The sequence below is a fragment of the Amblyraja radiata genome, chromosome 37 (assembly GCF_010909765.2).
Source record: "Amblyraja radiata isolate CabotCenter1 chromosome 37, sAmbRad1.1.pri, whole genome shotgun sequence".
Lineage (NCBI taxonomy): Eukaryota > Metazoa > Chordata > Chondrichthyes > Rajiformes > Rajidae > Amblyraja > Amblyraja radiata.
In genome coordinates this window covers 2,454,691-2,481,942 of record NC_045992.1, presented here as the reverse complement: position 1 = coordinate 2,481,942, position 27,252 = coordinate 2,454,691, and the positions used below count along the sequence as shown (strand labels likewise).

At 49.3% G+C, this 27,252-nt stretch overlaps 1 protein-coding gene across 5 annotated transcripts in view; it reads left to right on the top strand.

The window, feature by feature from the left end:
* The window catches only part of zmiz1 (zinc finger MIZ-type containing 1), a 274,950-nt gene that overhangs the window by 163,740 nt on the left and 83,958 nt on the right, over positions 1-27,252 (top strand). For 4 of the 5 annotated variants that reach the window (XM_033012937.1, XM_033012939.1, XM_033012940.1 and 1 more), the window contains 2 exons: positions 640-753; positions 10,418-10,523. In XM_033012937.1, the coding sequence (XP_032868828.1) occupies positions 640-753; positions 10,418-10,523 (220 nt within the window). Of the gene's footprint in view, positions 1-639; positions 754-10,417; positions 10,524-20,856; positions 20,944-27,252 lie in introns of those variants that run through there. The other variant, XM_033012942.1, reaches the window with a different exon arrangement.

The following is a 27,252-nucleotide window of genomic DNA, read 5'->3' as shown; positions in this document are numbered from 1 at the left end:
CTAGAAGACATTAGATTAGTCTAGACCACACTAGAGGACACCAGACTAGTCTACAGTAGACTGGAAGACACTAGATTAGTCTAGACTAGAGAGGTCAAGACTACATGTAGACTAGATTAAGTAGACTAGACTAGACATGACCAGACTAACTAGAATAGGCCGACTAGACGAGAATAGACTAGACTAGGCTAGACTGATCCAGACTAGAAAGGACGAGACTAGACCAGACAACACCAGACCAGACCAGACCAAACCAGACAACACCAGACCAGACCAGACCTGACCAGACCGCACCAGACCAGACCGAGCCAGGCCAGGCCAGACAACACCAGACTAGACCAGACCACTCTAGACCACACCAGACCAGACCAGACAACACCAGACCAGACCAAGCCAGGCCAGGCCAAGCCAGGCCAGACAACACCAGACTAGACCAGGCCAGACCAGACCAGACCCCACCAGACCAGATCAAGCCAGGCCAGGCCAGACAACACCAGACCAGACCAGGCCAGACCAGACCAGACCGCACCAGACGAGCTGCCCACCAGACCAGTGTGGGCAGGCTCCAGGTAGTCCAGCTCTGAGCTGCGTGTAGTTTTGGTTTCCGTTGTCTAACGTGCACCTCTGTTGTGTCCGCAGCACCTCCAGAACCCGGCCAACTTCCACACCGCTGCCACCGAGCTACTCGACTGGTGCGGTGATCCGCGCGCGTTCCAGCGGCCCTTCGAGCAGAGTCTGATGGGCTGCCTGACGGTAAGTCCACCCGCACCTCCCTCACGCCAGGCCGCGCTCCCCAGTGGTCAATGTCCACTCCCTCTCTGGCTCGGCCCATTGACACCACCCCTCCTCCTCCTCCCCCCCCCCCTTCTCCAACCCCTCCTCTCCCTCCCCACCCCCCCATTCCCCCTCCTCGTGACACGCACGTAATGCGCGCGTGGTGCGTGATGACATAGGCAGTGAGACGCGCGTGGTGGTGGTATTTAGTGACGTACACAGTCTTCACACGGCACCTGACGGCCAGGTGGGACAGGCCCTTGAGACACCCACCCAGAGCAGTGTTATTTTAATCACAGATAGTGTCCTGCCATTCCCATTGACCTGTTCTGCAGCCGTTAGAAAGCGATTAGCTTCATAGTTTATTGTGTTTGGGAGGCAAATTAAAACCCATTTAACCTCTTGCCTTCATTACAACTTGTGCATTGTAAGAGGTCTCTGTGCAGTTCACGGCTAATGAGTGGGACTGGGGGTTGCGTAGAACATGTCGATGCTTCAAAACAAGGCTGCATCTATTGCATATATATATCACGGTGGCGCAGCGGTAGAGTTGCTGCCTCACAGCGCCAGAGTCCCGGGTTCGATCCTGACTACGGGTGCTGTCTGTACGGAGTTTGCACGTTCTCCCCGTGACCTGCGTGGGTTTTCCCCGAGATCTTCACTTTCCTCCCACACTCCAAAGACGTGCAGGTTTGTCGGTTAATTGGCTTCTGTAAATTGTAAATTGTCCCTAGTGCGTGTATTAGTGGGGGATCGCTGGTCGGCGCAGACTCGATGGGCTGAAGGGCCTGTTTCTGCGCTGTATCTCTAAACAAAACTAAAACAGTGGCCGACTAATATAAGCCCCCTGCTGTACTGTGGTCGTACAGCATTGAATTGAATTGAACACTTTATTGACACCTGTGACAAGTCACAGTAAAGTTTCCTCCCACACTCCAAAGACGTGTGGGTCAGGAGATTTGTTTAAGAAGGAACTGCAGATGCTGGAAAAATCGAAGGTAGACAAAAATGCTGGAGAAACTCAGCGGGACAGGCAGCATCTCTGGAGAGAAGGAATGGGTGACGTTTCGGGTCGAGGTCTGAAGAAGGGTCTTGACCCAAAACGTCACCCACTCCTTCTCTCCAGAGATGCTGCCTGTCCCGCTGAGTTTTTCCAGCTTTTTGTGTCGAACATCGACCCAAACCAAGGTGTTTGTTTTGAGCAAAAAGTCAATTCGATAATAGAAGCAATCAGGTCTGCCCTCTTGTGGTGAATATAATGATAACAGCTGAGTGTTACTGGCGGTCACTCATGTTACTGGTGATCAGGCCCCTCTTCCCCCTCCTTCACTCAACACCAGTAACACGAGTGTCCCACCAGCCAATATCTTACCCCAGACCTGTGACACTATCGTGGTGGTGTAACTCCACCCTGCGGTTTGTTTAGTTTAGAGATACAGCACGGAAACAGGCCCTTCAGCCCATCGAGTCCGCGCTGACCAGCGATCCCTGCACACTAACACAAGCCCACACACACTAGGGGCAATTTACATTTACACCAAGCCAATTAACCTACAAACCTGTACTTCTTTGGAGTGTGGGAGGAAACCGAAGATCTCGGAGAAAACCCACGCAGGTCACGGGGAAAACTTGCAAACTCCGTACAGACAGCACCCGTAGTCAGGATCGAACCGACGCTATGAGGCAGCAACTCCACCCCTGCGCCACCGTGCCGCCCCGAATAATCTGAGTTCTGAGCCAATAATCCAGGGGCACTAAAAGCTGGAGTAACTCAGCGGGACAGGCAGCATCTCTGGAGAGAAGGAATGGGCGACGTTTCAGGTCGAGACCCTTCTTCAGACTTCAGTATTTTGTGTTTATCTTTACCAAAAAGAATTACCTGTTGGAAGGAAGTTTCAGGAGCGACCAAAAGCCCGAGGCTGCAAATTTTCACATCAGTCCATTTGTGTTAAAAATTGAACGGACAAGTCAGTGGTGGACAAGATGTTGCTGATCAATCAATTCATCGTTCCATAGATGCTGATCTCGACACAGGTAGCTCAAGCAGGAAAGTAACAAACAGACATGCATTTAATATAAAAACAGTGATGTCATGCTAATCCTTTATACAGCACTGGTCAGACTGCATCAGGAATGAAGAAGGGTTTCGGCCCGAAACGTTGCCTATTTCCTTCGCTCCAAAGATGCTGCTGAGCCCGCTGAGTTTCTCCAGCACTTTTGTCTACCTGCATCAGGAGGACTGTGAGCAGGTTTGGGCCCCCGTATCTGAGGAAGGATGTGCTGGCATTGGAGAGGGTCCAGAGGAGGGAGGATACCAAGAATGCTTGGGTTAACAGGATGAGCGTGTGTCGGCACTGGGCCTGGAGTTTAGAAGGATGAGGGGGACCTCATTGAAACTTACCGAATAGTGAAAGGACTGGATAGAGTGGATGTGGAGAGGATTTTTCCACTAGTGGGAGAGTCTAGGACCAGAGGTCACAGCCTCAGAATTAAAGGGCGTTCCTTTACACCTGTCCTATCCATGTAGTTATCTAAACGTTTCTCAAACTTTGTGATAGTATCTGCCTCAACTACCTCCTCCGGCAGCTCGTTCCATACACCCATCTGTGTAAAGATTGCTGCTCAGGTTCCTGTTAAATCTTTCCCCCCTCACCTTAAACCTAAACCTCTGGGCACTTCAGCTGTTGATTCTGATTATTGTGCCCAAGTTTATGATCAGATCCCTGATTTATGAGCAAGATGCATCTTTATTTTACTGCTTGGCATTCCAAGATATTTTACTGGTGTTATGGGATCTCGAAGATCCATTTTATAATTGCCACTGTTAAAATGGCTGGACAACCACAGTAGGATTTTCTGGGAGTTTTACAAGTATGTGGGGAATCAGAATCCATAACTCCCCTTTATTCCCTGCCAACTGGTGCACGCCAACGCTCAGAGTGATTCATGGATGGGACTAAAGTTACTACCAATGCCACAAGCATTCTAGTTCCAGGCCAATAGCTGTAAATATGAATAAATGCCTCTGAACTGTAGGCCATCAGACACCAGGGCTGTTGACATCGATGGATTATTTAAGGCAGAGATAGATAGATTGCATCTTCGTGCACTGATGGTGTAGATGGGAGAAAGCTGGTGAAGATAGGTGTGGCTGGGCCAAAGCTTGGCAAGTGATAGGTGGAAGGTAGACAAAAATGCTGGAGAAACTCAGCGGGTGCAGCAGCATCTATGGAGCGAAGGAAATAGACAACGTTTCGGGCCGAAACCCTTAAGGGTTTCGTCCCGAAACGTTGCCTATTTCCTTAAGGGTTTCGTCCCGAAACGTTGCCTATTTCCTTACGGGTTTGGTCCTGAAACGTTGCCTATTTCCTTAAGGGTTTCGTCCCGAAACGTTGCCTATTTCCTTAAGGGTTTGGTCCTGAAACGTTGCCTATTTCCTAAAGGGTTTCGTCCCGAAACGTTGCCTATTTCCTTAAGGGTTTCGTCCCGAAACGTTGCCTATTTCCTTCGCTCCATAGATGCTGCTGCACCCGCTGAGTTCCTCCAGCAATTTTGTCTACCATCGATTTTCCAGCATCTGCAGTTCCTTCTTGAACACAAGTGATAGGTGAACACAGTGAGCTGGAGTAACTCAGCTGGGCAGGCAGCATCTCTGGAGGAATAGGATGGGTGGCGTTTTGGGCCGAGACCCTTCTTCAGACTAAGAGTAACTCGACTCAAATTTCATTGTACCTCAATTGGTTAAGATACAATAAATTCGCACTTGAACTTGAGACCGTACAATCGAGGAATTCTACTTGTGTGCTCTGTATCTTCAAATAAAATGACAGTGCGGTTAAAATTGAACGAGATTTCATCGGCATACTCCCACGCCGTGCAATTATTACAGTTTATCTCTTCTGTGCAAAGACCTCTGTTAAGTGTGTGGAAGAATTAGCTGAGCATTACCTCACCCTTAGGGGACAGAAGTGTTGGTATTGCTCTTGCCCCAGACTTGTGAGGATTTGTGTGTGTGTGTGTGTGTGTGTGTGTGTGTGTGTGTGTGTGTGTGTGTGTGTGTGTGTGTGTGTGTGTGTGTGTGTGTGTGTGTGTGTGTGTGTGTGTGTGTGTGTGTGTGTGTGTGTGTGTGTGTGTGTGTGTGTGTGTGTGTGTGTGTGTGCACGCACGTGTGTGTGTCTGTGTCTGTGTTTTACCTGAAGGGTGTGTGTTGATGGTTATTACAGATTTAAGGGCCAGTCCCACTTGGCCGTCAGATGGCGCACGAAGATTTTGTACATCCCGAAATCCTGGGGCGCCGCGCGCGACCATGCATCACTGCCTACATCACCACGCACCATGTGCGCGTCATGCAGCGTGGCGCGTAAATGACGTGCAAATGATGCCCGTGGAACAGGCCCTTAACACAGTGCACTGTGATCTCCCCACTGCCATCAACACACAATTACAGAGTTGTCGGCTGCCTGTTTGTGTCACATACACGGCCTTATTGCAATCACACACACAAGCTGGGGGTGAACTTCATCTCATAGAACATGGAACAAGAACTGGTGGGTGGGAAGAAAGCTGGGGGCAGGAAAAGGCCTGGTGAGTGATAGGTGGATAGACATGGCGTGGGAAGGAACTGCAGATGCCGGTTTACATCGAAGATAGACGCAACATGCTGGAGTGACCCTGCGGGACAGGCAGCATCTCTGGAGAGTAGGAATGGGTGACGTTTCGGGTCGAGACCCTTCATCAGACTGAGAGTCAGGGGAGAGGGAGACATAGAGATAAGGAAGGGCAAGGTGAGAAAACGAAGGGGATGAGGAATGAAGGAAAATGTGGATCAGCGTTAGCTGGGGAAGGTACAAATATAAATGTAATCGGGGGACAGTCAGACTGGTTGGGGAACTAGGATGGGGGAGGGATGGAGAGAGAGGGAAAGCAAGGGTTACTTGAAGTTTAGTTTGGTTTAGAGATACAGCACAGAACCAGGCCCTTCGGCCCGCTGGGTCCGTGCCGACCAGCGATCCCCGCACATTAACACCATTCTACACACACAAGGGACAATTTGCATTTACCAAGCCAATTAACCTACAAACCAGTACGTCTTTGGAGTGTGGAGGGAAACCGAAGGTCTCGGAGAAACCCCACGCAGGGAGAACGTTCAAACTCCGTACAGACAGCTCCCGTAGTCGTCTCCGGCGCTGCATTCGCTGTGAGGCAGCAACTCTACCGCTGAACTTCAAAAACTTCAAATAGCAAAATAGCATAAACTTCCCCCGTATCCACCGATCACTGAAGGAGGGTTCCCACCCAAAACATCACCTATCCATGTTCTCCAGAGATGCTGCCTGACCCGCTGAGTTACTCCAGCACTTTGTGTCTTTTTTTCTTTGTAAACCGGCATCTGCAGTTCCTTGTGTCCACCTATCACTTGCTGGATTTTGACCTGCCTCCACCTCTCTTCCAGCTTTCTTTCCTCCCCCCCCCACACCACCCAACAATCAGCCTGAAGAAGGGTCTCAACCCAAAACATCACCTATCCATGTCCTCCAGAGTTGCTGCCTGACTCGCTGAGTTACTCCAGCACTCTGTGAAACGTCACCTATCCATGTTCTCCACAGATGCTGCCTGACCCGCTGAGTTATGGTGCAGCAGCATCTGTGGAGCTAAGGAAATAGGCAACGTTTCGGGCCGAAACCCTTCTGGAAATAGGCAACGTTTCGGGCCGAAACCCTTCTGGAAATAGGCAACGTTTCGGGCCGAAACCCTTCCGGGTTTCGGCCCGAAACGTTGCCTATTTACTTAGCTCCATAGATGCTGCTGCACCCGCTGAGTTACTCCAGCACTCTATGAAACGCCACCTATCCATTTTTTTAATTAGAGGGACAATGTTTGGCTTGTGTGACTGAACTCGAGTTGAGTGCACTCTGTGTTAGGGTTGCCAACTGTCCCATATTTTGGGCTAAATTGGTTTCCCCCGTACGGGACCGCCCTTGTCCCGTATTTGACCGCTACTAATCGGGTCGAGGGGACTGTCGGGTCGGAGTGCCGCGTCCAGCCCCGCCTCACCCGTCCCGACGTAGTGCAGCCCATGGAGTGCAGCAGCAGCATCTCGCCCTTGGCCCCGTCGGTCAGTCGGCAGCCCGGCCAGCTGTCCGAACTTCGGACCTTCGCTTACAGCCGACACCACCGCCCCTCCTTCTCACGGGCCAATCATCGGTTCATGAGTTGGACGGGGCGCCGGACTTTGGGCGTGACGTCGCTTTGCCCGGGCCAAAACCCCTCAGCTGGCCCGCCGGCTGGGCTTGGTGTGCAGTCCAGCACCCGGGGCCAACTCATCATTCACCCAGCCACGGCCCAGTCGGTCAACAAATTGCCTTCGGGAATTTGTCCCGTATTTTGACCTCCAGTCCCTTATTTGGAAATGAGAAAATTGGCAACCCTACTCATTGTACACACAGAGTACATTGTGGACCTTGGCCACATAGTCCCTTCGTCCCCTGTAGATCCTTGTGTGAACTTGGACGGGCTGCCATGTAAATGCAGCTCTGCTTTTTCCCTACCCCCCTTTTGATGTGTTTAAAAATGTAAAATGTGAAAACGCTTCAGGCCCAACTATAAATATGAAAAGCACATCTGCTGGTTTATTTAGTCCCCCCATCCCCCTCATTAAATCAACCTTACAATTTGACAGATGTTATCATTTTAATCCGCTGAGAATGCTACATAACCAAAAGAAGGTGTTGCAAGTCGGTGCGGTGCGGTGGAAACACATGGCCCCACCGTGGACTTGTTCCAAGGAGTGGTTTAACTATGCGTTCTGCAAGTAAAATGCTTTGGTTTTGGAGTGTGAAGTAGTTCTGGCCATTTGTGAATCGACCGCTCTTTTTTCAAACCCTCCATCATTGCTCCAAACTCTGATATTGCCCCTCAAAGCCTCACCATCTCTTCACTGAGCACGCACACTCGCTTTTTCTCTATTCGCTGCTCTCTCTCTCACACTCTCTCCCTCTCTTTCTCTTTCCCTCTCCGTGCCTCTCCCTTCCACCCTCTACCTCCCCTCCACCACTTCTCCTTGCCTCTATCTCCTTTTCCCTCCCTCTCCCCCTCTCTCACCCTCTCACTCCCCCTCCCTCTCTCCCTCCCCCTCACTCCCTCCCCCTCACTCCCTCCCTACACTCCCTCCCCCTCACTCCCTCCCCCACACTCCCTCCCCCTCACTCCCTCCCCCTCACTCCCTCCCCCTCACTCCCTCCCTCCCTCTCCCTCCCTCCCTCCCTCTCTCTCTCCCTCTCCCCCTCTCTCCCTCCCTCCCCATTTCTACAAGATGTTTGGTCTTCGGTTTCCTCCAACACCCCTAAAGAAGTCCATGTTTGCAGCCTAATTGGCTGGGTATAAATGTAAAGTGCCCCCTAGTGCATGGATGGTGGTTGGTCGCTGGTCGGTGCGGACTCGTTGGGCCGAAGGGCCTGTTTCTGCGCCGTATCACTAAACTAGCAGGAGCACATGGGCGTGCAGAGGTGGGGGGCACAGGGAAGAACGAGGGAGGAGGGAGGGGTAGTAACTGGAGTCGGAGAATTGAATGTTCACACCTCTGTAAACATTCAAACAATTTAAAAAAATCAATGTCCATAACATTGAACTGCCTCAGTTGATGGACACACTGATGATTCCACAGCCACAGTCACTGATGCTTGCTCTTATTTTACAGGGAGTACTTATTTTATTTATAGAAAATAATTTCCTTCTGCTGCCTCGATGAGATTCGAACTCTCGTCTCCAAATCAATGGTCCAGAACCCTGGTTGCTGCTCCACTGATTATGCTGTGTTGTGTGATGGTATTAGGGTTAAATGCTGAAATACTCGGGTTAATATCAGGATCTAATTATGTGTAGGGAGGAACGGAGGCTCTCGACCCGAAACGTCACCTATTCTTTCTCTCCCGTGCTGCCTGTCCCGCTGAGTTACTCCAGCACTGGCTTCAGGAGCTAATTATGCTTTGGTCAAACTCTGCTCTGCTTCGGAAAAGCTGGGGCCCACCAAAGTGCCGTCACCCAGATTACACTGGGATGCGGCCTCTGCCTTACGATGTCCTAATGCAGATGAGATAATAAGGGGGACAAAAATGCTGGAGAAACTCAGCGGGTGAGGCAGCATCTATGGATCGAAGGAAATAGGCAACGTTTCGTGCTGAAACCCTTCTTCAGACTGAGATGCGGCCTCTGCCTTACGATGTCCTATACATCAGTCTGAAGAAGGGTTTCGGCCCGAAACGTTGCCTATTTCCTTCGCTCCATAGATGCTGCTGCACCCGCTGAGTTTCTCCAGCACTTTTGTCTACCTTCGATTCTCCAGCATCTGCAGTTCCTTCTTGAACAGATGAGATAATGATCGTCTCATTAACTCCTAGCATGGGGAAGCAAGCTGTTGGTGGTGCCTTCTCTATTATGGTCAAGTGCTTCTGTGGTACTTTGTTTGGATAGATGGCACAAGGCTTCCACCAATTAAGGGAAGTCAAGGACTTTCTATGCAAACAAAACACGCAGGAACAAGACAGCACATGGCCACCATGTGACCAACTTAGAGGGAAGTTTAGCTTGAAGGAAGGAACTGCAGACGCTGGTTTAAACCGAAGATAGACACCAAAAACTGGAGTAACTCAGCGGGACAGGCAGCATCTCTGGAGAAAAGGAATGGGCGACGTTTCGGGTCGAGACCCTTCTTCAGACTTGATAAATTGTCATTTCTTTACATGGCTGCCTGTCCCACTGAGTTATTCCAGCTTTTTGTGTCCATCTTCGGAAAGTTTAGTTTAGAAACACAGCGTGGAAACAGGCCCTTCGACCCACCGAGTCCAGACTGACCAGCGATCGCCTGTACACTAGTTCTGCCCTACACACTCTCCGGCCAACAGGGTGCCAGGGGTTGTGGGGGGAAGGCTGGAGAATGGGGTTAGGAGGGAGAGATAGATGGAATGGCAGAGTAGACTTGATGGGCCGAATGGCCTATCTCTTATGAGCCTATCCATTTACAGATGTACAGGTTTGTAGGTTAATTGGCTTCTGTAAATTGCCCCTAGTGTGTTGGAGAGAACTAGTGTACAAATGATTGTTGGTGATTGCATGGACTTGATGGGCCAAAGGGCATGTGTCTCACTGAACCAAGCTCAACTGGAGACCCAAAGACCAAGACCGATTAGGACAAGGGTGTCCAGTGACACTGGCCTTGTCTGCTGGTACTGGTATCAATGCCTGCTTGCCCTCTGTACAAGTCCGTCAGTGCAGAGAGTGCCTCTGAAGATTGATGCTTGAACCCTTTCAGTGGCCAGCCCAAAGCAGGATGTGTTGATGATAAACCTACCGAAGGCGGCCTGCCAAGAGAAAAGGAGCGAGCGTTCAGGCAGACTTGGCGGCGAGCCCAGGCCGTCTGCATTTCAAGCCTTGCACTCTCTCCGCGCTGCTGAGAGGCAAAGCCAAGAAAGGCTTGTCAGCTTCAAGCACAGAGATAGCCGGGACAAGGGGGAAAGATGTGAGGAATCTGTAGAGAACACATCTGGCGGCCTGCTTGCCCCTTCTCCCGCCTCGCGCCTGTCTCCTGCAGTCGGGTGATCGCTGTGTGTCTGGACTTGACCGCTCTGCTGTTCTCTCTTTGCTTCAGGTTGTCAGCAGAGTAGCAGCTCAGCAAGGCTTTGACCTGGATCTTGGTTACCGGCTGCTGGCTGTGTGTGCAGCAAACAGGGACAAGTTCACACCAAAGTCTGCAGGTAGGAAGCAGAGTTTTGTTTTCTCCTGTCATTTCCCCTCCTCTCTCCCTTCCCCTCCCCCCCACCCCCTCACCCCTCAAACCACAGAAAACTCGTTTGACTGAAAATGCAAATTCTGGTTTATGTAAAATGACTACATCTTATTTCAAACAAGGACGTTACCTTAAGTCTTGTGCTGTGTGTGTGGAATAACCAAATCTCCATGTATCCAGTGACCCTGAGCCTGTTGGGCCTCGGATGACACTTCACCACTCAGGCTTTCAAAGACCAAAATACTTCAGCTAAAGAAAACAAAAATGCTTGCTAGTGTCAGTGGTTGCATTGGCTGTGTTTGTTGAGTGGAACAGGATATTGTGTGTGTCTGTTGTGAGACTGAGAATCCATGCAGAGGCTGATTCGTAAAGAGGTGGTTGCATTGAGGCCTGTTATTTATCTTGGCTCACAGTCATCGGGGCGACCTCCACGTTTGTGTTGCTTGGAATGGTCCCAGTTGGGAAAGTGCAATTATGCTTGGTCATGCTGAGTGTGTGCTGGCACCAGTATCGTGTAACCCTGTCACTGCAGGCTGGAGATGTGGCTGGGGATATGGGGAGAAGGCAGGAGAGACGGGGTTAGGAGAGAGGCACAGATCAGCCATGATTGAATGGCGGAGTAGACTTGATGGGCCAAATTGTTGGGGAAGTCCAGAACAAGGGGTCACAGTTTAAGGATAAGGGGGAAATCTTTTAGGATCGAGATGAGAAAAACATTTTTCACACAGAGAGTGGTGAATCTCTGGCTCTGCCACAGAAGGTAGTTGAGGCCAGTTCATTGGCTATATTTAAGAGGGAGTTAGATGTGGCCCTTGTGGCTAAAGGGATCAGGGGGTATGGAGAGAAGGCAGGTACAGGATACTGAGTTGGATGATCAGCCATGATCATATTGAATGGCGGTGCAGGCTCGAAGGGCCGAATGGCCTACTCCTGCACCTAATTTCTATGTTTCTAAATGGCCTAATTCTGCTCCATTCACTTATGCGGCTGCCCTTTGTAAAGTCATGAGGATGGATCTAGTGGCTCATCCCAGGCAGATATCCCTGTTCGATATCACCCTGTCTGGATGGGATGAAAAACAAAGGATTCTGAACATATTCGGTAGATCAGGCAGCTTGTGTGCAGAAGGAAAGAGTTAATATGTCACTGATTAGTACAGAAGAGAAAGAGACCCTTTTCGACCCAATTCATCCAAGATGCTCATCAAAGCAGGGCCCATTTGCCTGCATTTGGCACATATCCATGTAAACCTTCTCTCCCCTTGTACCTGCCTCGACTGCCACCTCTGGCAGCTTGTTCCATGTGGCCATCAGTCTCTGTGTGGAAACGCCTGCCCATCAGATCCCCACCCTGAGACCAGTGACACAGTCTGAAGAAGGGTCTCGACCCAAAACGCCCGTCACCCTTTCCTTCTCTCCAGAGATGCTGCCCGTCCCGCTGAGTTACTCCAGCATTTTGTGTCTATCTTCGGTGTAAACCAGCATCTGCAGTTCCTTCCTACACAAGGTTTAGAGGGAATTGGGCCAAACACACGAGCCAAGATGGGGCATGTTGGTTAGCATGGGAGAGTTGGGCTGAACGGCCTGTTTCCGTGCTGGGGACATGATGTCTGCTTGATGAACCCCCTTGTGATGGAGGTGCCAAGCAGTGTGACAGAAATAAATATAAACACTGAGGAATTATTAAAATCAAAACAGGTCTATCAGGGCAGCACAGTGGTGTTCTTCCTGTGACAATAGACATAGACAATAGACAATAGGTGCAGGAGTAGGCCATTCGGCCCTTCGAGCCTGCACCGCCATTCAATATGATCATGGCTGATCATCCAACTCAGTATCCTGTACCTGCCTTCTCTCCATACCCCCTGATCCCTTTAGCCACAAGGGCCACATCTAACTCCCTCTTAAATATAGCCAATGAACTGTGGCCTCAACTACCTTCTGTGGCAGAGAATTCCAGAGATTCACCACTCTCTGTGTGAAAACTTTTCCTCATCTCGGTCCTAAAAGATTTCCCCCTTATCCTTAAACTGTGTGGCCCCTTGTTCTGGACTTCCCCAACATCGGGAACAATCTTCCTGCATCCTAGACAATAGACAATAGGTGCAGGAGTAGGCCATTTGGCCCTTCAAGCCAGCACTGCCATTCAATGTGATCATGGCTGATCATCCCCAATCAGTACCCCATTCCTGCCTTCTCTCCATATCCCCTGACTCCACTATTTTTAAGAGCCCTATCTAGCCCTCTCTTGAAAGCATCCAGAGAACCTGCCTCCACCGCCCTCTGAGGCAGAGAATTCCACAGACTCGCCACTCGCTGTGAGAAAAAGTGTTTCCTCGTCTCCGTTCTAAATGGCTTACTCCTTATTCTTAACCACGTGGGTTTTCTCCGGATGCTCCGGTTTCCTCCCACACCCCAAAGACGTGCAGGTTTGTAGGTTAATTAGCTTCGGTGAAGATTGTAAATTGTCCCCAATGTGTAAGACAATGCTGGTGTGCGGGGTGATCGCTGTATAGCACGGACTCGGCGGGCCGAAGGGCCTGTTATCACACTGCATCTCTCAAAGTGCAAGCATAGAGAACCATCTGATTTTTATCAACGTTGATTATGTTACTTGTGAAGTCTTTGAATTCTTTAACATGCCTGATTTTTGTCTAATGTGTTAGAAAGTGCGAGCTCATTGCTTCGCTATGTTGAGTGCATTGAAAGGTCTGGCACATGTTATGGATTCTTGTTTAGGATCCCAGGGTTGGATTGCCAGCAGGACATTGATGAAATGGAGCTGTTGCATTCAATAATCAAGTTGGTATTTCATGGTGTAACATTTGCAGAAATAATCAGCACTGAATCATAGCTGAGTTACTCCAGCATTTTGTGTTTATCTTCGGTGTAAACCAGCATCTGCAGTTCCTTCCTGCACAAGGTTTAGAGGGATATGGGCAAATGGGACAAGCCAAGATGGGGCATGTTGGTTGGCATGGGCAAGTTGGGCTGAAGGGCCTGTTCCCGTGCTGGGGACATGATGTATGCTCGATGGCCTCCCTTGTGTTGCAAGATAGCGGAGTCAGGGGATATGGGGAGAAGGCAGGAACGGGGTACTGATTGGGGATGATCAGCCATGATCACATTGAATGGCTCGAAGGGCCGAATGGCCTACTCCTGTCTATTGTCGATTGTCTATTAACTGCCAATGGATTATCAGTGGCCACTTTACTCAACAGTTTATGGTCAGTTGTTGGATCAAGTGGTCACCATGGGGCCTCCTCAAGGATAGACACAAATTGCTGGAGTAACTCAGCGGGACAGGCAGTATCTCCAGTTAGAAGGAATGGGTTACATTTTAGGTCGAGACTGAGAGTCGGGGGGGGGGGGGAGCGAGAGATATTGAAGGGTAAGGTGTGAAAACGAAAGATCAAAGGGGACGAAGGTCAAGGAAAAGGTAGAATCACTCATTGGTAGACAAAAGTGCTGGAGAAACTCAGCGGGTGCAGCAGCATCTGAGGAGGGAAGGAAATAGGCAACGTTTCGGGCCCTTTTGTCTACCTTCGATTTTCCAGCATCTGCAGTTCCTTCTTAAACATTAGAATCACTCATTGATAGCTAGGGTAAGGTGACAATGGGGCATGCAATGTAAAATGTAATTAGGGGGACAGTCAGACTGGTCAGAGAATGAAGATAGGGGGAGGGATGGAGAGAGAGAGAAAGCAAGGGTTACTTGAAGTTAGAGAAATTAATATTCATACTGCTGCGGTGCAAGCTGCCCAAGAGGTTACCTTCCATATCTCTTCTCTCCCTCTCCCCTGACTCTCAGTCTGAAGAAGGGTCTCGACCCGAAACGTCACCCACTCCTTCTATCCAGAGATGCTGCCTGTCCCGTTGAGTTACTCCAGCATCTTGTGTGAGATCATCGGTATAAAGCAGCATCTGCAGTTCCTTCCCCAGGGATGATGTTCCTGCCAGAAACAAGGAACTGCAGACGCTGGTTAATGCACAAAAGGGCACAAAGTGCTGGAGTAACTCAGCAAGTCAAGGACAAAGGACATTTGTCACCTACACACATTGGTGAAGTGAAATTTGAGTTGCCATTTGCAGTACACCAATAAAAACACAACACAACATTAAAGAATTTAACATTGAACATAAAAACATCCCCCCCCACAATGGTTCCCACTGTGAGGGAAGGCAGCAAAGTCCAGTCCTATTCCCTGTTCACTCATGGTTGGGCCTATTGAGGCCTCCGCAGTCGCCGTGACGGCGGCCCGATATTACAGGCCCTCTCGCCAGATGATGGAACTCCGGCGTCGGGAGAACACTCTTCAGCGGCCTGGAGTGTCTGGAACGGCCGCTTCCTCCCCGGAGACCGCGGCTCCCGAAATCTACAGGCCGCGCTGGTCGGAGCTCCAACACTGGCGATCTCGGCGAGAGATCCCAGGCACCGCAGTGTTTAATGTCAGCGCCGCGATCACAGCTCCGCGATGTAGGAGTCGGCGATCTCAGCACTCCGGAGCTTACCGCACGGCGACCCGTGTAAGGCATCGCCCGCTCCGCGATGGTGCTTCAGCGCTGTGCCGCCGCCGAAGCTGAGGTTCTGGCCGGTACCGGCAGGAAACGCCGCTCCAGTCCCATTGGTAGGCCGCGAGGAAGGGGCGAAGATGCGGCTCGGAGGAAAGCCGCATCTCCGACAAGGTAGGAACTGAGAAATACAGTTTCCCCCTTCCTCCCCCACATAAAAAGGCTAGACCTCCAAAACAAAAACTTTCAACACACTAAAAATTTAAAAAAGGGTGAAAGGGTGAAAGGACAAACAGCTGCAGGCAGGGCAGCCATTCTCGACGGGGCCCCCATATCAGGCAGCATCCCTGGAGAACATAGACGTCTCAACCTGAAACGTCACCTATCCATGTTTCCCAGAGGTGCTGCCTGACCTGCTGAGTTACTCCAGCACTTTGTGATGTTCTTGTTTCTTGAGTTGGGGAGGGTGCAGAAGGTTGAGGGGGGCTAACATTGAAATCTACCGGATAATGTAAGGTCCTAGATAGAGTGGAGGTGGGAAGGATGTTTCCAGTAATGGGTGGGCCTAGAACAAGGGGCCACAGCCTCAGAATAAAAGGACATACCTTCAAAATGGAGGAATTTCTTTAGCCAGAGGGAGGTACATCTGTGGAATCCATTGCCACAGGCGGCTGTGGAGGCCAAGACATTGGGTATTTTTAAAACAGAGATTGATTGGTTCATGATTAGAAAGGGGGCAAAAGGTTACGGGGAGAAGACAGGAGAAGAGTGTTGAGAGAGGAAAAATACATCAGCTATGATTGAATGGCAGAGAAGACTCGATGGGCTGAATGGCCTAATGCTACTCCTATGTCTTATGGTTATGGTTATATTGTCTGGAGAAATGTCACAATAGCCAATAGGTGCAGGAGTAGGCCATTCGGTCCTTCGAGCCAGCACCGCCATTCAATGTGATCATGGCTGATCATCCCCAATCAGTACCCCGTTCCTGCCTTCTCCCCATATCCCCTGACTCCGCTATCTTTAAGAGCCCTATCCAGCTCTCTCTCGAAAGTAAACAGAGAACCGGCCTCCACCGCCCTCTGAGGCAGAGAATTCCACAGACTCACAACCTATCCATGTTCTCCAGAAATGCTGCCTGCCCCGCTGAGATACTCCAGCAGGTTGTGTCTCTCTTTGGTATAAACCAGCATCTGCAAATTCCTTTCTACACATCTACCCTGGCAAGTCCCTTTGGGATCTAACATGTGGTGCTGGCTCAAAGGGCCGAATGGCCTACTCTTGCACCTATTTTCTATGGATTGTATTTTCTATGTTTGAACAAGGTCACCCCTTATTCTTCTAAACTCCAATGAATTCAGGCAAAAACAATGTAGACAATAGACAATAGGTGCAGGAGTAGGCCATTTGGCCCTTCGAGCCAGCACCGCCATTCAATGTGATCATGGCTGATCATCCCCAATCAGTACCCAGTTCCTGCCTTCTCCCCATATCCCCTGACTCAGCTATTTTTAAGAGCCCTATCTAGCTCTCTCTTGAAAGCATCCAGAGAACCTGCCTCCACCGCCCTCTGAGGCAGTGAATTCCACAGACTCACCACTCTCTGTGAGAAAAAGTGTTTCCTCATCTCCGTTCTAAATGGCTTACTCCTTATTCTTAAACTGTGTGGCCCATGGTTCTGGACTCCCCCAACATCGGGAACATGTTTCCTGCCTCTAACGTGTCCAAGCCCTTAACAATCTTACTGTATATGTTCCAATAAGATATCCTTTCATCCTTCTAAACTCCAGAGTGTACAAGCCCAGCTGCTCCATTCTCTCAGCATGTAGTATTTCTTTAGAGGGAAAACCCTCTCATGCCAGGAATTGAGCTGGGGAATCTGCCTCCAATGTTACTAGATCTACTTTTTAGGCTTGTTGGCTTTGAACGGTATCCATTGTTTGATTCCAGTGACCGCACTCACATGTAAAGCAGTGTTTGATCTGCCACCGATCATCTCTGTGACAGGGTGGTGCATGTCCTCTCCAGATCCGGGTCAAGAGCTGCCCATGTCATTCCTCCTTTGACCAGGAATGCCAAAAACATCATGAGCCGACCACGTCTGCCAACGTTTCAGGGCAAGGAAACCTTTGGAAGAAAATTCAATTGTGAAGCCCTGCGGGCGACCTCGAGAATGTGTTTGATCTTGATACAGATCCTTTCCAGTTCTGGCCTCAGTGAATTTCACATGTTAATAAGCCATAGGAGCAGAATTAGGCCATTCGGCCCATCAAGTCTTCTCCGCCATTCAATCATGGCTGATCTGTCTCTCCTTCCTAACCCCATTCTCCAGCCTTCTCCCCATAAACCCCTGACACCCGCACTAAACAAGAATCTATCTATCTCTGCCTTAAAAATATCCATTGACTTGGCCTCCACAGACTTCTATGGCAATGATTTCCACAGATTCACCACCCTCTGACTAAAGAAACTCCTCCTCATCTCCTTCCTAAAGGAACGTCCTTTAATTCTGAGGCTGTGCCCTCTGGTCCTAGACTCTCCCACCAGTGGAAACATCCTCTCCACATCCACTCTATCCAAGCCTTTCACTGTTCTACCCAGTGGTGTTGCTGGTCCCTGCAGTCGTTCCTGACCCACCTGGTCATCCATCACACCGAGGGAATGCTGGCAGCTTCGTGGCCAGGGTTCTCCAAGGACAAGGTCCACCATGGTCTCCCGATCTATATACAGAGATGCTGCCCATGCCAACCGGGTCATTGCTGCCCAGCGCTGGTGAGATTCTGAACCTCACCAAATAGTGAATGGCCCAGATGGTGGCTGTGCAGAGGATGCTTCCACTAGTGGGGGGATCTAGGACCAGAGGGCAGAGCCTCAGAATTAATGGACGTTCCTTTAGAATGGAGATGAGGAGGAAATTCTATAGGCAGAGGGTGGAATTCATTGCCACAGACAGCTGTAAAGGCCAAGTCATTGGGTATTTTTAAAGTAGAGATACATAGATTCTTGATTAGTACCGGTGTCGGGGGTTATGGGGAGAAGGCAAGGGAATGGGGTTGATTGGGAAAGATACATCAGCCATGATTGAATGGTGGAGTAGACTTGATGAGCCGAATGGCCTAGTTTTGCTCCTATGTCTTATGAACGTATGAGAGATCTCTGTGGTCAACCAACGCTCTTGCTCATTCCACCTTTAATGGATCCACAGCAGTGAATGTGCCCTCAATTGTCCATGACTCAAAGTGAGGTAAGGTGGAACTCGTGTGAATTGGTGATCGATGGCTGGCATGGATACAGTGGGCCACTGGGCCTGTTTTCGTGTCGTATCTTTCAATCAATTCAATTAATCATTCAGCACATTCGGCCCCCAATGTCTGCACCAAACACAATACCAAGTTAAACTCCTCTCCTCTGCCCAGCATGTGATCCATTCCTCCATTCCCTGCAATTCCATGTACCTATCCAAAGCCTCTTCATTGCCCCTATGGTACCTGCCTCCACCATCAGCCCTGGCAGTATGCTCCAGGCACCCACATCCCTCTAGTTAACAAAACCTGCTCCGCACGACTCCATACACTGCTCTGCTGTTGTACACGGTGAATTAACAGCATGGCAGCAAGCCATGAAGCCCATTTAGACATAGACATAGAAAATAGGTGCAGGAGGAGGCCATTCGGCCCTTTGAGCCAGCACCGCCATTCATTGTAATCATGGCTGATCGTCCCCAATCAATAACCCGTGCCTGCCTTCTCCCCATATCCCTTGACTCCACTAGCCCCTAGAGCTCTATCTAACTCTCTATCTAACATTTAACTAGCACTGGTGGTTCAGCTTCCATTCATCAAATCTCACCCTTGGTTGTCCCTTGGTGTTCCAATCCACAGGCTTGAACAACGAACCATCTTTTCACCAGCTCAAGAGCAATCCTGACCTCCCATCAGTCTGAAGAAGGGTCTCGACCCGAAACGTTACCTATTCCTTCACTCCATAGATGCTGCCTCACCCGCTGAGTTTCTCCAGTATTTTTGTCCGCCTCCCATCTAACATCAGTCTGTGGAATTCTCTGCCTCAGAGGGCGGTGGAGGCCGGTTCTCTGGAGACTTTCAAGAGAGAGCTAGATAAGGCTCTTAAAAATAGCGGAGCCAGGGGATATGGGGAGATGACAGGTACGGGGTACTGATTGTGGATGATCAGCCATGATCACATTGAATGGCGGTGCTGGCTCAAAGGGCCAAATGGCCTACTCCTGCACCCATTATCTATTGTCTATTGGATCGGACAGGTTTGGAGGGATATGGGCCAAACACAGGCAGGTGGGACTGGTGTAGATGAGGCATGTTGGCCAGTGTGGGCAAGTTGAGCTGAAGGGCCTGTTTCCACGCTATGACTCTAATCATTGCCTCCTCCAGTGAATGGAGCCGTGGCCCGCACTGGGACTGGGCTCTGAATCTGACACTGCAATCAATTCCAAGCCAGAAGGCACTCAGCACGAACAGACGACAGCTTAACCTGAGAGCCCTGGTCCTCATTAAACCCACTGTTGCTGCAGGATGTCAGCACTACACTGAACCCATGGCCTGAGATTGCTGCCTGTAACAAGCCATGCTGATCCGGTGTCACACTCATCGTTCAGGGAATAAGATCGATTAGTACAGGAAGGAACTGCAGAGGCTGGTTTAAACCAAAGATAGACACAAAATGCTGGAGTAACCCAGCAGGACAGGCAGCATCTCTGGAGAGAAGGAATGGGTGATGTTTCAGGTCGAGACCAAATTTTAAGACTGACAACAAGATTGTTTTGGAATGGTTGACATTTCGGGTTGAGACCCTTCCTCAGGCTGACCTGAAAGACACACACACATGTATATATACAGTACACACACACACACACACACACACACACACACACACACATGTATATATACAGTATATACACACACGTACACACACACACTCACACACACGTACACACACACACACGTACACACACACACACACGCACACACACACACACACACACACACACACACACACACACACACACAGACACACACATATATATATATACACACACACACACACACACATGTATATATATAGTATATACACACACACATACACACACACACGTGTATATATATATATAGTATATACACACACGCACGCACACATACACACACAAATGTATATATGTATAGTACATACACATACACACACACGTACATGTATGTATATAGTACATACACACACACATGTATATATACAGTATATACACACATGCACACATATGTACACATAAAAAACAAAACAATAATATTCTCTATAGTTTGGAGCTTATTTGAGGTTGTTGTGTTTAATAGCCTGATGGCCGTAGGGAAGAAGCTGTTCCTGAACCTGGACGTTACAGTTTTCAGGCTCCTGTACCTTCTTCCTGAACCTGGGAGGGTGAAATGGAGTGAGTCTACAGGACCAGCCATTATCTTGCAGTGAGGCACGGCTGGTGAGGCCCAGCCTTGGGTCTGGTGTAGCTGCTGCTTCGAGTGCAGGACAAAAGGGAGCTGAAACAGTTAATGGGATTCCTGTAATCATTCAGGCAAAGCGCGAGCTCGCGCTGCCAAGAATGTTCCTTGTATTTTCAAGCTCCTTGTCTTTGCCTGGGGCCGGGATGGGGCATTTGGGAGAGGAGGAGGCCCGACATATGGTTTTGGTATAAAGGGGAACAGGCGCTGGCCACAAGCAGAGCTCAGTGTTCAGGCGGGTCGGGGGCCCAGGGGGGGGTGGGGTTGCCTGGTGATGGTGAGGGAGTGCAGTTGCCGCGGAGACTGCCAGACCAATCATGTTGCAGCGACTATGGCAATGAGCCTTCTTCCAGAACAGATGGTAAGCATAGCGTTTGTGTTACCGTCACCGTGACTCAGAGTGGCGGAGTAACTCAGCGGCTCAGGCAGCATCTCTGGATTACGTGGATAGGTGGCATTTCAGGTTGGGGCCCCTTCCAGAAATAGTGCCTGACACGTTGAGTTACTCCAGCACTTTGGGGCCTTTTGTGTAAACCAACATCCTTATTTCCATTCTGTGATACTCTGTGATACTGTAACTACCATCGGATAGACTCGGCTTGTACTCGCTAGAATTTAGAAGATTGAGGGGGGATCTTATAGAAACTTACAAAATTCTTAAGGGTACACACAATTGCTGGGGAAACTCAGCGGGTGCAGCAGCATCTATGGAGCGAAGGAAATAGGCGACGTTTCGGGCCGAAACCCTTCCTAGATGCTGCTGCACCCGCTGAGTTTCCCCAGCAATTGTGTGTACCTTCGATATTCCAGCATCTGCAGTTCCCTTTTGAACAAAATTCTTAAGGGGTTGGACAGGCTAGATGCAGGAAGATTATTCCCGATGTTGAGGAAGTCCAGAACAAGGGGTCACACAGTTTAAGGATAAGGGGGAAGTCTTTTAGGACCGAGATGAGAATTTTTTTTTTTATACAGAGAGTGGTGAATCTGTGGAATTCTCTGCCACAGAAGGTAGTTGAGGCCACAGTTCATTGGCTATATTTAAGAGGGAGTTAGATGTGGCCCTTGTGGCTAAAGGGATCAGGGGGTATTGAGAGAAGGCAGGTACAGGATACTGAGTTGGATGATCAGCCATGATCATATTGAATGGCGGTGCAGGCTCGAAGGGCCGAATGACCTACTCCTGCACCTATTTTCTATGTTTCTATCAAGGGTCTGAAGAAGGGTCTCGACCCGAAACGTCACCCATTCCTTCTCTCCAGAGATGCTGCCTGTCCCGCTGAGTTACTCCAGCTTTTCATGCCTGTCTTCGGTTTAAACCAGCATCTGCAGTTCCTCTCTGCACATTCCGTCACTTGCGTTTAGTTTAACATTTAGTTTTGTTTCTTATTGTCACGTGTACTGAGGTACAGTGAAAAGCTTCTTGTTGCGTTCTTATCCAGTCAACGAAAAGACCATATAAGATTGCAGTCACAATATACAAATGCAGGGTAAGGGGATTTTTATTACTGCAAGTTAAAGTCAAATAAAGTCTGATTAAAGATAGTTTTAAGATTGCAATGAGGTCGTTGGGGGGGGGGGGGGGGGGGGGGTCAGGACCACTCTAGCTGGTGATGGGACGCTTCAGTTGTCTGATAACAACTGGGAAGAAACTGTCCCTGAATCCGGAGGTGTGCGTTCGTTTTCACACTTCTGTACCTCTTGCCCGATGGGAGAGGGGAGAGGAGGGAGTGATCAGGGTGAGACTGGTCCTTGATGATGCTGCTGGCCTTGCCGAGGCAGCGTGAGGTGTAGATGGAGTCAGTGGAAGGGAGGTTGGTTTGCGTGATGGTCTGGGCTGCGTCCACGATTCTCTGCGATTTCCTGAGATCTTGGCTGGAGCTGTTCCCAAACCGTGCCGATAAAATGCTTTCCGCAGCGCATGTGTAGAAGTTGCTGAGAGTCTGCAAGCGCAGTTAGTGGGTACGTTGGGCGTAGATTTGTCAACAGCTAGCCAAATGTGTCGACAAATGTGGAGATACTCAAAAAGCTGGAGTAATTGGCGAGTTCAGAAGAAGGCTCTTCACCCATCAACATCACCTACTCCTTTTCTCCAGAGATGTTGCCTGACCCACTGAGTTACTCCAGCTTTTTGTGTCTTATCTTCAGCGTTAAAACCATCATCTGCAGTTCCTTCGTTCTCAGTGCCCAAATATGGTTTGTTAGACTGCAAAGGAACACTCGGAGGTTGCTACTCTTAATGTCAAGCAGCGTGAGTAATAAAGAAATCAAGAACTAGAGGTCATAGGATTAAGATGAGAGGGGATTTTTTTTGATGTAGGTATCTGAGGGGCAACATTTTCACACAGAGGGTGGTGGGTTTATGGAACGAGCAGCCAGGCAAGGCAGGTACTAAAACAGCAGACTGAAGAAGGCTCTCGACCCAAAACGTCACCTATTCCTTTTCTCCAGAGATGCTGCCTGACCCGCTGAGTTACTCCAGCTTTTTGTGTCTTATCTTCAGTGTAAATAGCAGTTGACACCAAAGAAGGAGGGTCTGAAGAAGGGTCTCGACCCAAAACGTTGCCTATTCCTTTTCTCCAGAGATGCTGCCTGACCCGTTGAGTTACTCCAGCACTTTGTGTCTACCTTCGATTTAAACCAGCATCTGCAGTTCTTTCTTACACAAGAGTTCCTTCCTACATATCTGTCACATTACTTCCCACCTTGTATTTGACGCTCGATGGCCCAACTGGTCTTCTAGTCTGGGGCGTGTGTGCATGACCCATGGAACTGTTGACCGCGTTCTTTAAGGAGCAGAGTCAGGACACTGTCACATCTCCCTGGGCTATGCTCAAAACCTGTGCAGGATCTCAGAACTTGTTAGTTGAGAGCCTTCTTCAGTCTGCCTCATCTGGCAGCTCGTTCCATAGACCCACCATGTACTCAAGAGGGAGTTAGACAATAGACAATAGGTGCAGGAGTAGGCCATTTGGCCCTTCGAGCCAGCACCGCCATTCAATGTGATCATGGCTGATCACCCCCAATCAGTACCCCGTTCCTGCCTTCTCCCCATATCCCCTGACTCTGCTATTTTTAAGAGCCCTATCTAGCTCTCTCTGGAAAGCATCCAGAGAACCTGCCTCCACCGCCCTCTGAGGTAGAGAATTCCACAGACTCACCGCTCTCTGTGAGAAAAAGTGTTTCCTCGTCTCCCTTCTAAATGGCTTACTCATTATTCTTAAACTGTGGCCCCTGGTTCTGGACTCCCCCCCACATGTTTCCTGCCTCTAGTGTGTCCAAGCCCTTAACAATCTTATATGTTTCAATGCGATATCCTCTCATCCTTCTAAACTCCAGAGTGTACAAGTTAGGTTTAGCTCTTAGGGCTAACGGGATCAAGGGATATGGTGAGAAAGCAGGAACGGGGTACTGGTTTTGGATGATCAGCCATGATCATATTGAATGGGCAGTACTGGCTCGAAGGGCCGAATGGCCTACTCCTGCACCTATTTTCTAAGATGATCTCCATAGGCCCTCTGCTGGCCTTTATCCCAATCAGACGTCTGCAACAGGCCTTGTTAATCATGCTCTGTCTCTTTCGACTCTCGCTTGGGGCAGATCCATATGTCCTGATCCTACCTCCAAATTTCCTTCTCAAAACCTTCCCTCCCTGGCCCAGCCTTGGCTGTGCTTCCACTGCAAGGCTGGGGTATCACATTCTGCTAGCTAATTGTTGTTGCGAAGCAGTTTGCAACGCCAGAGACTTGGCGCAAACACAAGTTATTGTCGAACGCCGGAGGAATCTCGATATGTTGCTTTAGGATTCGGCCCCGAAAACCAAACCTGATAATTGCAGAGGGGAACTTAGCAACTTACAGACTCCATTAAAAAAAAATAAATAAATTATGTTCTAAAGAGGAAAACCACAGCATTTACATGATGTAAGCTTTCGCTGCCTGCACCATTTCCTGTTAGGGGCTGAGTTCCATTCAGTAGATTTCACAGACAACAGATTTATCTGTGGGAACCGGTTGAACTGTGACAGGTTTGCATAAGATCTTTCTTTCCTTACTTGATACAGCAGAAGTGAATTTTAAATGTAAGCAGTTATTTCAGCTTCGGAAGCTCTTAAAAGTTTTCTTTTTTTAAATGGGGAGTGGTTTTTAGCCTGTGAGAGTTTGGCTGGTAACCCAGTGCCTTTGTGTTACTCAGGGCACCGTGTATCTGACATTTGTGTGGTGAGGTTCCAGGGTTTGGCAAGCCAAACCACGAGGCTTGTGCCAAAGTTGAAAGCTGTTTATTAAAAGCTGCTTTCAAACTCACTGTCAATTTTTTAATCTATGCTCAGTACGATCTTAATGTTTAAATATGTGTTGGATTTTTGTTATTTCCAATGACCGTCACAAATTGGCAAGGAAATTATTATACATTTGGGCCCCCATATCTGAGGAAGGATGTGCTGCTGCCTTTGGAGAGGGTCCAGAGGAGGTTTACAAGAATGATCCCAGGGAATGAGTGGGTTAATATTAGTCTGATGAGCGTTTGTCGGCACTGGGCCTGTACTCGCTGGAGTTTAGAATGAGCGAGAGGGGGGGACCTCATTGAAACGTACCGAAGAGTGAAAGACATGGATGGAGTGGATGTGGAGAGGATGTTTCCACTGGTGGGAGAGTCTACAGCCAGAGGACGCAGCTTCGGAATAAAAGGATGTTACTTTAGAAAGGAGATGAGGAGGAATTTCTGTAGTCAGAGGGTGGTGAATCTGTGGAATTCATTGTGGATAGCAAGTAATTGGGTATTTCTAAAGCAGGTGGCAGTGGTAGAGTTCCCACCTTACAGCGCCAGAGATCCTGGTTCGATCCTAACTACGGGTGATGTCTGTACGAGCTTATTTTTTAAGAAAGAACTGCAGATGCTGGAAATATCGAAGGTGGAGAAACTCAGCGGGTGAGGCAGCATCTATGGAGCGAAGGAATAGGCGACGTTTCGGATCGAGACCAAGGGGTCTCCATAGATGCTGCCTCACCTGCTGAGTTTCTCCAGCATTTCCGTACGGAGTTTGTATGTTCTAACCATGACCGCGTGGGTTTCCTCCGGCAGTTCTCGTTTCTTCCCACACTCCAAAGATGTAGATGTTTAAGGTTAATTTGGCTTCGGTAACAATTGTAAATTGTCCTTCCCGTGTTGGATAGTGCTAGTGTAGGGGGGATCACTGGTCGGCACAGACTCGGTGGGCTGAAGGGCCTGTTTTCGTGCTGTATCTCTCACGTAAACTAAATTAAAGAAATTAACCAGGTTACTGATTAGTGCGGGTGTCAAAGGTTACAGGGAGAAGGCAGGAGAATGGGGTTGTGTGGGAAAGATAGACCAGCTACGATTGACTGGTGGAGTAGACTCGATGGGCCGAATGGCCTAATTCTACTCCTATAACTTGTCTTGCATCACCCTGTCCACACGGGCCACTTTGAATTTACTGGGTTTTACATTCATTTGCAAAGTCCTGTGTGGCCCAACCCCAGTCTACAACCACCTCCAACTCTCAGTTTCAACAAGCCACCTCTGCTGTTCACATTCTAGCCTCCTCGGGCATCCTTCCCCTCCTCCCACCTCTACCCCTTGCCTCTCCCCTTCCTCCATCACTGCACAGCCTGCAATCTCTTGAGCTTTAATCGCAGAATGATAGAACTCCGTACAGACAGCACCCGTAGTCAGGATCGAACCCGGGTCCCCGGCACTGTGAGGCAGCAACTCTACCGCTGCGCCACAGTGCCGCTCATATGAATTTGGGGGGGGGGGGGGGGAGATGATGGGGTGTCGAGGGAGGAGAGAGGATAATTACCCTTAAACTGCTTTCTCTTGAAAGAACCAGATCACAAATTCAAGTGATTATCTTTCTGCTGACTGCTAACTCAGTGGGTCAAGAAGGGTCCTGACCAGAAATGTCACCTATCCATGTTCTCCAGAGATGCCCTTTGCACTGCTGACTTACTTCAGCATTTTGTGTCTCTCTCCGGAGACGCTGCCTGACCTGCTGAGTTACTCCAGCACTTTGTGTCTATCTTTGGCATAAACCAGCACCAGCAGTTCCTTGCTTCTACTATCCTTCACCCATCCTCAGCTTACCAATGGTCTCTGCCTCTTGTCCTGCTGCTCTCTCTGCCAGCTATCCCCTCTCCATTCTCACTCCCGATGCAGGGTTATAGACTTAGAAACATAGAAAATAGGTGCAGGAGTAGGCCATTCAGCCATTCGGCCCTTCGAGCCTGCACTGCCATTCGATATAATCATGGCTGATCATCCAACTCAGTATCCTGTACCTGCCTTCTCTCCATACCCCCTGATCCCTTTAGCCACAAGGGCCACATCTAACTCCCTCTTAAATATAGCCAATGAACTGGCCTCAGCTACCTTCTGTGGCAGAGAATTCCACTCTCTGTGTAAAAAATGATTTTCTCATCTTGGTCCTAAAAGACTTCCCTCTTATCCTTAAACGGTGACCCCTTGTTCTGGACTTCCCCAACATCGGGAACAATCTTCCTGCATCTAGCCTGTCCAACCCCTTAAGAATTTTCAAGTCAAGTCAAGTCAAATTTTGTAAGTTTCTATAAGATCCCCCCTCAATCTTCTGAATTCTAGCGAGTACAAGCCGAGTCTATCCAGTCTTTCTTCATATGAAAGTCCTGACATCCCA